This window comes from Haliotis rufescens, unplaced genomic scaffold (genome assembly GCF_023055435.1).
Source record: "Haliotis rufescens isolate VD_foot unplaced genomic scaffold, xgHalRufe1.0.p SCAF_12, whole genome shotgun sequence".
In the NCBI taxonomy this organism is placed as follows: domain Eukaryota; kingdom Metazoa; phylum Mollusca; class Gastropoda; order Lepetellida; family Haliotidae; genus Haliotis; species Haliotis rufescens.
Genome location: NW_025963802.1, coordinates 43,658,696 through 43,673,251, shown reverse-complemented (window position 1 = coordinate 43,673,251; position 14,556 = coordinate 43,658,696). Strand labels below are relative to the sequence as shown.

The window sequence follows — 14,556 nt, the reverse complement described above, 5'->3', positions numbered from 1 at the left end:
ACTATCATGTAGGGACCGTTATGTTGTTTTCATACCTACTCTCTAACGGGTTCTATGCCTACTCTCTAACGGGCTGACACTATCATGAAGGGGCCTTTCTGTTGTCTCCATGCCTACTCTCTAATGGGTTCTATGTCTACTCTATGACGGGCTGACACTATTATGTAGGGGCCTTTCTGTTGTATCCATGCCTACTCTCTAACAGGTTATATGTCTACTCTCTAACGGGTTGACACTAACGTGTAGGGGCCTTAATGTTGCTTTCATGCCTACTCTCCAACGGGTTGACACTATCATGTAGGGTCCTTTCTGTTGTCACCATGCCTTCTCTCTAACGGGCTCCATGCCAACTCTCTAACGGGTTGACACTAACGTTTAGGGGCCTTTATGTTGCTTTCATGCCTACTCTCTATCGGATTGACACTATCATGTAGGGGCTTTTCTGTTGTCTCTCCCTGTGTTCGTTCTAACGCGTTGACATTGCCATGTAGGGACTTTTCCGTTGTCCTCATGCCTATGTTGTAAAGGGTGGATATTGCAGGGTACGTGAGTTTCATACGGTATTACTATTCAATGCGGCGTTAAACTCACACAAAAATATCTTGCCTACAATCCTCGCTGATGTGGAGATTTCACAGTTGGATTTGAGTGCCCTGATGAATACATAACCGGATTCAATAATACCCCTGAGATTGAATAGGGTGTTTTATATCCTTTATGAAAATAATCCTCCTTTTGTGATGCGTTTTCACAATAACTTGCGTTTCGCATTTAGATGATGGCCTGTACATTCAGGGACGACGTCGGCGTCGACTACGTCTTCTACTACTACCTTATAATACACATGCTGAGACGTTAATGAATCAAGATTAGCTCCAACCGTGTCCCCGGTATACACGGTCTCTAGCAATGTAATTAGTTGTATGTTTTGTGTATCATTAAGACTTGGTCGATGACCCCGCCTAGAGAGGAGGGTCCAGCGTTGGGAGGCTGATGTCACGTCCACATCTCCGACGGAGAGGTAAGAAGCGTTTGTTTCACGTGCACGGTGGGATGTGAGACTGTGGACAACGAACGTCTTGGACGACCGGTATACAAGTTGCAGGCGGCAAACTGCACGACTTCGGCGACTTTTAAAGGTGAGACAAACAGGTAAATTGTTGGCGTTTTAATGTTCACCAAAGTCTCAGAGATTGTTGAGCTGTGGCTCACGTGTCAGCGTGATAATATAAATTTTAATTTTATAGATCCTGCAAGTTTATTTCACATGTCTCCGAACTAGTACTGTATTGTTTCATGTGTCAACTTTCTTGTGTTTAGTTCATTCTCCGAAATAGTACACTTCTGTTTCATGTGCCAACTTTCTTATGTTTAGAAAAGTCTCCGAACTAGTACACTTCTCTTTTATGTGCCAACTTTCTTATGTTTAGTAAAGTCTCCGAACTAGTACACTTGTGTTTCAAGTGTCACCTTTTTCATGTTAAGTAAAATCTCCGAACTAGTACTGTGGTATTTCATGTGTCAACTTTCTTATCTTCAGTAAAGTCATCGACCTATTACACTTGTGTTTCATGTGTCAACTATCTCAGGTTTAGTAAAGTCTTCAAACTAGTTCACCTCTCTTTCATATGACAACTTTCTACTGTTTAGTAAAGTCTCAGAGATTGTGCAGTTATATCTCATGTGTCAACTTTCTAATGTTTAGTAAAGTCTCCGAACTAGTACTGTGGTATCTCATGTGTCAACTATCTCATGTTTAGTAAAGTCTTCGAACTAGTTCACTTCTCTTTCATATGACAACTTTCTACTGTTTAGTAAAATCTCAGAGATTGTGCAGTTATATTTCATGTGTCAACTTTCTAATGTTTAGTAAAGTCTCCGAACTAGTACTGTGGTATCTCATGTGTCAACTTTCTTATGTTTCGTACAGTCTCCGAACTAGTACACTTCTGTTTCATGTGTCAACTTTCTCATGTTTCGTACTGTCTCCGAACTAGTACACTTCTGTTTCATGTGTCAACTTTCTTATGTTTAGTAAAGTCTCCGAACTAGTACACTTCTGTTCCATATGTCAACTTTCTTATGTTTAGTAAAGTCTCCGAACTAGTACAGTTCTGTTTCATGTGTCAACTTTCTTATGTTTAGTAAAGTCTCCGAACTAGTACAGTTCTGTTTCATGTGCCAACTTTCTTATGTTTCGTACAGTCTCCGAACTAGTACACTTCTGTTCCATGTGCCAACTTTCTTATGTTTAGTAAAGTCTCCGAACTAGTACAGTTCTGTTTCATGTGTCAACTTTCTTATGTTTAGTAAAGTCTCCGAGCTAGTACACTTCTGCTTCATGTGCCAACTTTCTTATGTTTAGTAAAGTCTACGAACCAGTACTCTAGTGTTTCATGTGTCAACTTTCTTACGTTTAGTAAAGTCTCCGAACTAGTACACTTCTGTTTCATGTGTCAACTTTCTTATGTTTAGTAAAGTCTCCGAACTAGTACACTTCTGTTCCATGTGCCAACTTTCTTATGTTTAGTAAAGTCTCCGAACTAGTACACTTCTGTTTCATGTGTCAACTTTCTTATGTTTAGTACAGTCTCCGAGCTAGTACACTCCTGCTTCATGTGCCAACTTTCTTATGTTTAGTAAAGTCTACGAACCAGTACTCTAGTGTTTCATGTGTCAACTTTCTTACGTTTAGTAAAGTCTCCGAACTAGTACACTTCTGTTCCATGTGCCAATTTTCTTATGTTTAGTAAAGTCTCCGAACTGTACTCTAGTGTTTAATGTGTCAACTTTCTCATGTTTCGTACAGTCTCCGAACCAGTACTGTAGTGTTCCATGTGTCAACTTTCTCATGTTTCGTACAGTCTACGAACCAGTAGTGTAGTGTTTCATGTGCCAACTTTCTCATGTTTCGTACAGTCTACGAACCAGTACTGTAGTGTTTCATGTGCCAACTTTTTCATGTTTCGTACAGTCTCCGAACCAGTACTGTAGTGTTCCATGTGTCAACTTTCTCATGTTTTGTACAGTCTCCGAACCAGTACTGTAGTGTTCCATGTGTCAACTTTCTCATGTTTCGTACAGTCTCCGAACCAGTACTGTAGTGTTTCATGTGTCAACTTTCTCATGTTTCGTACATTCTACGAACCAGTACTGTAGTGTTTCATGTGCCAACTTTCTCATGTTTCGTACAGTCCCCTAACAAGTACTGTAGTGTTTCATGTGCCAACTTTCTCATGTTTCGCACAGTCTCCTAAAAAGTACTGTAGTGTTTCATGTGTCAATGTCCCAGCGGCCTGTAGATAACCGAGTACGTAACAGGCAAACTAATGCGTGAGAGCATGAGCAGCGATCTACGTCTGACTGGAATGTCGTTCATGCTGATCCAGGTCACTCATTGTTACCACATGATAATCATTTATTGTCCCACATCAGATAAACATCGAGTAATTTGCCAAGCGCTTCAACAGGGCTCAAGTGGACAGAATGAATCAACATGGAGCGAAACTAGACATTTACACACACGCGCGCGCGATTAGTAGTAGTAGTAGTAGTGGTAGTAGTAGTAGTAGTAGTAGTAGTAGTAGTAGTAGTAGTAGTAGTAGTAGTGGTAGTAGTAGTAGTAGTAGTAGTAGTAGTAGTGGTAGTAGTAGTTGTAGTAGTAGTAGTAGTAGTAGTGAATATCGAGAACATCTCTTGAAAAAATATATATTTGAAAGCAACTTTGACACCTATTCAAGTGAACCCATACGTTTGGACAAAACGTGAATAGGTAAATACACGTAAGATGATTAGCTTGGCCATGGCGTACGTGTTCCGATACGGAAGGTCGATCTTGCCTACGTTGACTTTGCCTTCGCCGACCTTGATACATGTACATTGATATTGTTATACCTTATACTGTTAACATGGACTTGCAGGCCGTATTGATGTGATGCCGTGTTTGCAGTAACATATTGCAAATAGTTGATTTAGAAAATATCTCAAAGATGTTGGCGTTACTCAAATGAACAGACTGAAACATAGCTTAATGTGAATTCAACAATGATGACATCGTCCATTTGAATACCTTTATTGACCGAGGTTTTGATTGGTATTTTTGGATAGTCTGACCCTTGAGGTTTCTGACACCTGCCTCCTTTTCAAAGAAACTCAGTAAAGATTAAGAAAACCTTTAAACATTTCCGCTGTGCTAAAAGTGAAATATGTTCCACTTTAAAGTTGCATAAATATATCCTGTTAATAAATTCTAAATATTTGATTTCTGGTAAATACTTCAAAATGTGTGGTTTCTGTATGATTTGATGTTTAAAAGTGCAGAACAAACCTATCCTGTAAATTCCTCAAAATATGTGTTTTCTGGTCCGTTCCATTTTCCATGAAAGGTAAACAGGTAACTATTGCTTGACTAACCAACCTTGACTAATCCTGGTATGTGAGGTGCGTGAAATATAAGTAAGTTAAAGGGTGCTTTGAAATTGTTTTTTAATTAATTACCCAAATATGTCATCAGTGCGAGTAACAAGGTAATTTCCAGGTAATTGGATTATTCTATCAAATGGTCGTTCCTTATATTACAAAACGTATTTGTGGCAAGGGTAATCCAGGAAACAACATACAATGATTCATGCATCCTGCTGGGTTTTTTCTAATACATACCATGGTGAATCGTATTTCGGTATTAGTGGAGACGAAGAAACACAAGATTATATTCCAAAAGGCCCCCATGTTGATAAGGTTGAAACAAATTAGGACATCAGATGGGATTAGCCCGAGCGTTCGTTTAGTGAAGGTTTTTAAACGGTTTACTATAATATAGACTTCAGTGGTTAACACGCTTTATATATATAATATGAGGCCTTTAGTCCTTTAACTAACATAAGGGTGGAGGGGGTGGGTGGGGTCACGGGTGGTCCAGTCGACTTAGACGCCATTCGCTGTAAAGAGTTACATCACTTAGGCACGCACCAAATCTATGATAGTGGGTTCGAATCCCGGTTCGCCACGATGATGTTTCTTGTTTTGTTAGCACCATCCCCGTGCCCGTGAGTTTCACCAAAGTGGTAAACGTTGGGCTTTCCTCTCAGACAGTGATGGAACTGGTATACAGTTCAAATCGGCGTAAAACCCATCTTACTTAGTCACTTAAGACGTAATGTGTGTAAACATCACACTCGTTTGGTTTCACCAAAGTGGTACCAATCCAAGAACATCACTTCAGGCTTTCTCCCACATGAGGATGCCATGCCCTGCTATACCTGAAATACTTTTCAAAGCGGCGTTAAACCCAACTCACTCACTCACTCACTATGAACTTCACTTCAGGCTTTCTCCCACATGAGGATGCCATGCCCTGCTATACCTGAAATACTTTTCAAAGCGGCGTTAAACCCAACTCACTCACTCACTCACTATGAACTTCACTTCAGGCTTTCTCCCACATGAGGATGCCATGCCCTGCTATACCTGAAATACTTTTCAAAGCGGCGTTAAACCCAACTCACTCACTCACTCACTATGAACTTCACTTCAGGCTTTCTCCCACATGAGGATGCCATGCCCTGCTATACCTGAAATACTTTTCAAAGCGGCGTTAAACCCAACTCACTCACTCACTCACTATGAACTTCACTTCAGGCTTTCTCCCACATGAGGATGCCATGCCCTGCTATACCTGAAATACTTTTCAAAGCGGCGTTAAACCCAACTCACTCACTCACTATGAACTTCACTTCAGGCTTTCTCCCACATGAGGATGCCATGCCCTGCTATACCTGAAATACTTTTCAAAGCGGCGTTAAACCCAACTCACTCACTCACTCACTATGAACTTCACTTCAGGCTTTCCCCCACATGAAGATGACATGCCCTGCTATACCTGAAATACTTTTCAAAGTGGCGTTAAAACAAACTCACTCACTCACACAAGGTGACTGTATAAGATTGAGGCTAGTTTCCTCAGTCCGAATAGGTACCCAGGACGTCATACCCGTCAAGTACAATGGGTGAGTGAATATGGTTTTACGCCGCTTTTAGCAATATTCCAGCAATATCACGGCGGGGGACACCAGAAATGGGCTTCACACAAAGCATATTAAGACACACAGTCACGGTTATCCACCGATAAAAGGTAATAGTTGTGGAAATTATATGAATGGATCACTAAACAAATATAATAGGTTATTCGCTAAGACACGTCTTCAACGATGTTTGCTGCAAAGTGTGTGATGCACTTATTTCAATAGCAACTTCTTTTGTTCTTTATCACGACGTTTCAGAGCTACTTCTTGACGCATTCACCCGAGAGAGGAGCCAGAAGTAGCTCTGAAACGTCGTGACAAAGAACAAAAGAAGTTGCTATCCATACAAGTGTCATGTATTCAAGTTCTAAATCAAAGCCTTGATGCATTTATTTGTTTTCGCATGGGACAACACCAGCAGAGATAGGCGTTCTCTAAACGTGATAGTAATTGGCGACAGCTTACAGGAGATATTTAGGGAATAAATAAAAAATGATTGAAAACAACAAGACATGCGAACATGGTAGGTGAAGATTGATTGAGAAGTTCTGAGACTCACATGCTTAGGAATTGCGTAATAACGAAATCATTTGCGTAGACATTACATGATGTCGAAGAGGTATACCCACAAAACGCTTCAGTCAGTTGGCTCCTAATTGTTTCGCTGTGGCAGTATAATAAGACGCTATGGAAAATGGATAAACTTGAGGGACATGCAGTGGTAAAGTACTTGCAGAAAAAGGGCTTAACACCAAAAGCCATCCATGAAGCTAAGAGTATAACACTAGGGCAGGATGCCCCTTCCTATGCCACTGGTCGGCCGGGTAGCCTAGTGGTTAAAGCGTTCGCTCGTCACGCCGAAGACCCGGGCTCGATTCCCGACATGGGTAAAATGTGTGAGGCCCATTTCTGGTGTCCCCCGCCCCGATTATGTTTTTAGGTTTGTCAGCACCTACCCGTGCTCGTGGGTTTCACCGAAGTGGTAAACGTCTTAGGCCTGCATCACTTCGGGCTTTCCTCCCACATTAAGCTGACACGCCGTGATATAACTGGAATACTGTTAAAAGCGGCGTAAAACCACACTCACTCACTCCTATGCCACTATAAAGAAATGAGCAGCAGCGTTTAGTGAGTGAGTGAGTTGGGTTTAACGCCGCTTTTAACATTATTCCAGTTATATCACGGCGTGTCAGCTTAATGTGGGAGGAAAGCCCGAAGTGATGCAGGTCTCAGACGTGAAACCCACGAGCACAGGTACGGTGCTGACAAACCTAAAAACATAATCGGGGCGAACCGGGATTCGAACCCACAATCATAGGTTTCTGGCGTGCCCAAGGGACGCAACTGTGCACTGCGAATCGCGGCGCCTTAGACGACTGGGCCACCCGTGCCTCCTGCAGCAGCGTTTAAGCATGGTAGGTAGAGTCTTGAAGACGACCCCTGTCCTGGAAGGCCTGTGACGTCAGCAACACCAGGAATGATCCAGGAATGATCCACAGAATCCTGATATGGTGATGACCGGCCAGCGATTGAATGAGCGTTATACTGTTCAGTAGGCATTTCCCTGGAGAGAGCACATTCCATTATCACAGAAACGTGATGAAAGTATCAGCTCGCTGGGTTCCAAAACTTCTGACATCTGATCAAATACTCACCAGGCCCAACATGTCACTGGTTATTTTTAGCTCAGTTAGAAGCTGATCCAGGAATATTTTTGCAACGATTTCTGATTGTCGATGAACCTGGATTCACAACTTCCAGCTTGAGTCCAAACAACAATCAAAATAGTGGAAACATTTGACCTCATCGACACCTTAAAGGGCAAAGACATTTCCGGAAAGGTTGTGGCCTCCGTGTTCTGGGATGTTAAGGGATCATTATGGGGAACTATCTTCCAGTGTTAAGACGGAGCATATTATGCTGCACTTTTGAGCCTATCATGAGATGAAATTGAGACTAAGGGACGTGGAAAGCTGAGAAAAGATGTGCTCTTCCATCAGGACAATGTGCGAGTACAAAATCAGTCATTGCCATGGCTACGGTCCACTCTTTAAATGTCTTTGGCACCAACCTAATTCTCCTGATATGGTTCTGTCAGACACCGTTCCCAGACATGAGTGAGTGAATATGGTTTTACGCCGCTTTTAGCAATATTCCAGCAATATCACTGCGGGGGACACCAGAAATGGGCTTCACACATTGTACCCATGTCGGGAATCGAACCCGGGTCTTCGGCGTGACGAGCGAACGCTTTAACCACTAGGCCACCCGACCGCCCCTCCCAGACATGAAGAACGCTCTCGCCGGAACCCATTTTAAATCGAACGATAACGTCATGGCAGCTTTGGAGAAATCTTGGACAGCCAAGAGGAGGACTTTTTGAAACAGCGTTGGCAAAAGTGTATCAATATGGAAGGGGATTATGTTGAAATGTGAATCCTTTTAAAGGGGAAGTGTACACGCAAAAATCACTTTCTTTCTTTTTCTAAACAAAACGCAATTTTAGAATTAATTAGTTTCTGTGTTTGAAAATATACACTCATTTTTTTCACAGTGAACGTAGGAAGCTCACAATAGTGTGAAAATGATATGCCGTTATGAGGCCTTCGTTTTTCGAGCTAAACAGGCCTGAGTTATCCCCCTTAGATTATGACGTAATTGGTGCCAATTCAACTGGGTCCCTGTCTATTCTTAACGCAAAAGATATCAAGTACCAGTTTGCGGTAAAACAACATGGCCTACGACACACTCCGGCGCAGGGGTGACTCAGCATAACACTATGCTGGCTGGCATCTGAGACGCTAGAATCACACACCTGGACCTACACCACGTGAGGCGGCTCTAACAAAGCATGATGACGTCATAATGTTTATCAATTGGCACCAATGACGTCATATTGCAAGGGGCATAAGCCATGGTGTTTTTGTTGTGGAAATAGAACACTTGGTAAATGTGAAAAATATAAATCGTTTTAATGCGAAAAATATGTTAATTAATTGAGATATTTTTATATTTTTGTCTATGACACTTCTATGTTAACACTTTTAATGTTGAAAAAGTACAAGAAAAATAGGTTCATTTCCGTGTGAACTTGCCCTTTAATGTCTTTCAATCCTTTCGACGTGAGACTCAGAACATACCAATGACCCCTCGTACTCACACATATCGACAGAACACTTTCGAAATGGAGGTTAGTGGCTCAGCATCCTCATCCTCGAGTAACCAGGGTGCCTTATACCTTGGACCCGTTCGCCATCATTGCTTCATTTCGAAACTAAGGTCAGGATCTCTATCTAGCCTATCAGCACAGATTTTCTCTCGCTCATGGACGTTACTTGATTGGACGGAGGTTTTAGCCTTGCATCATTCAAAAGACTTTGGTAGCGAATCGGTCCCGATTATTTATCAGAATAGCCCGGCAACCCACGTCTGTTCAGGAACTGATGCCCAAATGATATGTCAAGAAATATTTCATGCGATCGAAACGTTAAAGGATAGCAATTATTGGCAGAAAATCGGATAATTTTCAATTTCCATATGTTCCAATATCACAAAAGGAAGATAGTTCTAATCAGCAGTTGCCTATTATGGTTGGGGGCTTAAACAAGTTTTATGTCAAATCATATTTAAAGAATATATCCACTCAGAAATATTTTTTGAGTGGTGACTAAGTGCCAGTACAGTTCAGATTTTAGAAATGATACCGTTAATGATTCTCCCAAATTATGTTTCTAGGTTTGTCAGCACCCTACCCATGATTGTGGGTTTCACCAAAGTGGTAAATATCCAAGACCTGCATCACTTTCCTCTTACATCAATCTGAAACGATGTGATAACTTAAATAATGTTCAAAGCGGCGTTATTTTAAACTCACTATTGACAGAGACATCATTTATGCATTGATTTGACAAATGCCATTTATGAGAAAAAAGTAGGTTTTGGAGAAGATGTGGATGAGTAATGGCAAAATATGATTGTCTATAAGGGACCAATCTTATTTTAAATCGGTGCCTCAAGACATAGTTATTTATTACTCTCGCGTGATTCTTATTCGTAAATATCCTATTTTTTGGAATAAAAATTGTTATTGCTAATTTACGATATTTACCATACAGAAGCACACGAGGGTGATAATAACTTTATAATTTAATGTCTTTTTCAGAATAATTGATGTTTACGACGTTATTTCACTCACAGAAGTAGAAATAGAAGCCGCGCATGAATACCATTTTGGAGTGAACCGCGCTATTTATCACATAATGTCAAATGTCTTTCAGCCATGTTTCTCTCTATGTTTGGGCGAGGCATTGTGAAACCCCTACCTCACCAAATTGCATTCTTATTAAAATCAGATTTAAGTTCTTGCTACCGGGAGCAAAAGTTCTGACGAAATCGGCGGGTTAGGAAATGGCGTTCTGGTGTGACCCTCAATAGGATGTCCTCAGATCTTTGTTTCAGTAGTCATAGACGAAACACGCATACTTTGTTATAATATCGAACTATGGATCAAAGGCCTCTCAGTTTGCCATGAACAAACAATTTGAACAATGTAGCAACATTATATCTTTTTGTTTCACGTTTCAGATACCACGATGTCTAACATCACCGACTCGACGGGTCCCTTCCTGTTGGGAACTCCCGCTGCCATCACCATAGCAACGTTCACGAGCATCATGGGTGTCCTGACGACGGCAGAGAACCTGATGGTGTTCCTGGCATTTGCCACTAACAGTTCCTTGAGGAAGTTCTCCGACTACTTCATCCTGAACCTGGCCGTGGCAGACTTTCTGATTGGTTGTGTCTGCATCCCTCCCTATATTCCCTACCTGCTGACAGGAGTATGGGAGCCCGGCAGGGCCTTCTGCAAGATATGGCTTCTATTTGACTATATATGCCCTGCTGCATCCACCATCAACATCTGCATTATCAGCATTGACCGCTACTTGCAGGTAGCTTTCCCTTTCAAGTACAGAGCCAGACAAACCACGACGATGCGGATGGTGATGATGTTGATCCCGTGGATCATCGCAGGGCTGACGTACCTGCCTTCCATCCTGTTCTGGGAGCTGTGGACTGGGCTCGATACCATTCCCCACAAAGTGTGTTTCGTGCCATACTACTACACCTTTGAGTACGCCATATTTGCGTCCATGGTCGAGTTCGTCATGCCATTCACTGTTGTGGGGGCCTTCAACATCCTGATCTTCATCCTCATCCGTAAACGCTCCAGGGGGATATTAGGACAGAGCAAAGTCGAGCCCATGAAGCAGGTTCAGGGAGAAGCGACAAAGAATACACAGACGTCAGGGCCAGCGAAACCGTCCCTAGCGAAGGACAAGAAAGCAGCACGTTCCTTATTTATCCTTGTGTTGGTCTTTGGCATCTGCTGGATGCCCTACGAGGTGTGTGCGCTCATCTCCAGCGTCTGTGCCGACTGCATCAACCCCGTCTTCTTCGAGTTCACTTTCTGGATGCTGTGGGTAAACTCCACCATCAATCCCATCCTCTACCCACTGCTGCACAAGCGCTTCAGGGATGCGTTCTTTAAGCTAATTGGGCTCCAAGCCAGAAATTCAGCCAGGGTCGCAACAGTGGCCACAGTGCAGTAAGTGAACGACATCGTCGACGGTGGCCCAGGACATACCACCTCATGATATTATATAACTATGGTTGTGTTCATCAACAGTGGCCACAGTGCAGGTGTGAACGACAGCGTCGACGGTGGCCCAGGACATACCACAGCATGATATCATATAACTATGATTGTGTTCATCAGCAGTGGCCACAGTGCAGGTGGTGGACGACGGCGTCGACGGTGGCCCAGGACATACCACAGCATGATATTATATAACTATGATTGTGTTCATCAACAGTGGCCACAGTGCAGGTGTGAACGACAGCGTCGACGGTAGCCCAGGACATACTACCATGATATTACTTCGTGCTCAGCAGAAAACCTCTGAAATGTTCGGCCATACTTGACTCACAATCTGTACTTGCTGTTATATATTCGTTCAATTTCACATTCAGTGAGACCAGTGCTTGAAGCTGTGACTCCTTACGCACAGCACCCGGGTTCGATTCCCCGCAGGGGTACAATGTGTGAAGCCCATTCCTTGCATCCACCCGCCATGATACGGCGTTCAGAGCGAGGCAACTTCTTCACATATCGGGGCGGCGGGGTGGCCTTGTGGTTAAAGCGTTCGCGCGTCACGCCGAACTCCCGGGTTCGATTCCCCTCATGGTACAATGTGTGAAGCTCATTTCTGGTGTCCCTCCGCCGTACTATTGCTGGAATGTTGCTAAAAGCGGCGCAAAAATACAACTCACTTTCACATATCAAACTGTGTCTGTGTACATGTGTGCCTGTATTTGCATCTGTTATTAAACCAGTGTCGTCGTACATAAAATAATGGTCATTGATTGGATGGTTGTGGGTTCTTCACTTTATTCAGTACTTCCAGGCCACGGGCCTTTTTGTACAAACGAAATACAATTTAGGTGCAAACAGTATAAAAATACAACACATGTCTTTGCTTTTTTTTAACAAAAGCAGTTTTAACATAAATCCATATTATCAAAGAGTATTTGTGTTTTTACAGCTTTGGCATAAAACAAGTACTTTGCTGTATTCATATTGATAATAGGGTCTTGCGATGACAGTAGTGTATTAAACTTCAGAATTTTTTAAAGATATAAAATTAAGAGTTTATGTAACTTTGCCTCAGATGGCTATAAGTTGGATAAATTAACAAAAAGTGATATTCATTTTCGATATGGTTTAAGTTTGAAACGTGTTTTCTCACACATTACAAGGGGGCGGTCGGGTAGCCTAGTGGTTAAAGCGTTCGCTCGTCAGGCCGAAGATCCGGGTTCGTTTCCCGACATGGGTACAATGTGTGAAGCCCATTTCTGGTGTCCCCCGCCGTGATGTTGCTGGAATATTGCTAAAAGCGGCGTAAAACCATACTCACTCACACATTTCAAGACTTACAAGTAAGTTGATGATCATAGACAGTATACGGATTATTATTTATTTTTAAATGAAAACAAAAACACAAACCACATGTCGATGCAATGTAAGAAGAAAGTATGATCATTTGGTGAGATATAAACTCTGATAAACAACTATTGATCAATATCACAGATCGCACACAGCACTGGGGCTAAACTAGGCGATTTCAAAGATTACACTGAGGACATGCGAGTAAAGATGATCATTACTGTCACTAAATGAATGTCAATTCATACGGTCATGGGTTGTGTTGCACCCCGGGTATATGCACGGGACACCCGGGGTACGTTCATGGGTTGTGTCACACCTCGGGTATATGCACGTGACACCAAGGATAAGTTCACAGGCTGTTGTCGCAACCCGGGTATATGCACGAGACACCAAGGATAAGTTCACAGGCTGTTGTCGCAAGCCGAGTATATGCACGAGACACCAAGGATAAGTTCACAGGCTGTTGTCGCAACCCGGGTATATGCACGTGACACCCAGGATAAGTTCACAGGCTGTTGTCGCAACCCGGGTATATGCACGAGACACCCAGGATAGGTACATGGGTTGTTGTCGCAACCCGGGTATATGCACGTGACACCCAGGATAAGCTCACAGGCTGTTGTCGCACCCCGGGTATATGCACGAGACACCCAGGATAGGTGCATGGGTTGTGTCGCACCCCGGGCATATGCACGTGACACGAGACACCCAGGACATATATGAACCAGATCCGATACCGCATCCAACCGTCACAACTTGACGATGAGTGAAGTATGGAATCCTAGTGGGGGCATTGTCGCGTTGTCGCTTTGCCGCCCTTAAAAAGCAAAATGTGTCAACATTAACCAAAGCGCGACAATGTTACAATGCAACAACGCGACATTTTGCCATTTGTCGCATTGTCGCGCTTTGGTTATGTCCCTTCTATGATACCATAGGGAAGAGAATGAAGCGGTCATAAAATATAGAGGTATCGCAGGAAATAAGCACTTTCACTTGATGTATCCAAACATTTCCCTTTTTGTATATTGTATGGGTATATTTTATTTTCATAAAACCAATGTAAAGTATGCTATGATGTGGTTCATATTTTTTTGTATCTCATATTGCCATCAGTCTTCACATCGGATTTGAATATGATGCAAAACGCTTTAATTTGTTTGTTTTTTGTTTTACACCGATATCAACAAAGTTTCCACATGATGGCGGCCTGTAAATAACCATGGAACGGAATCAAATCGTACAGTGTACGCAGGGCAGGATCCGGGAATTTCAAAAGTCTTAAAATGTACCATGGTTGGTTTGTTTGTTGTTTTACGCCGCACTCAGCAATATTCCAGCTATATGACGGCGGTCTGTAAATAATCGAGTCTGGACCAGACAACCCAGTGATTGATATCATGAGCATCGATCCACGCAATTGTGATCGATGATATGCTTCAACCAAGTCAGTGAGCCTGACCACCCCATCCCGTTAGTCGCCTCTTACGACAAGCATAGTCTCCTTTTACGGCAAGCATGGGTTGCCAA

At 42.6% G+C, this 14,556-nt stretch overlaps 1 protein-coding gene across 1 annotated transcript; it reads left to right on the top strand.

The window, feature by feature from the left end:
* Positions 1-797: 797 nt before the first annotated feature.
* Positions 798-12,241, top strand: LOC124117326 (histamine H3 receptor-like). The gene is made up of 2 exons (XM_046479144.2): positions 798-1,139; positions 10,605-12,241. The coding sequence occupies exon 2, from the start codon at positions 10,613-10,615 to the stop codon at positions 11,627-11,629; it is 1,017 nt and encodes a 338-aa protein (XP_046335100.2). The 5' UTR covers positions 798-1,139; positions 10,605-10,612; the 3' UTR covers positions 11,630-12,241.
* Positions 12,242-14,556: the final 2,315 nt, after the last annotated feature.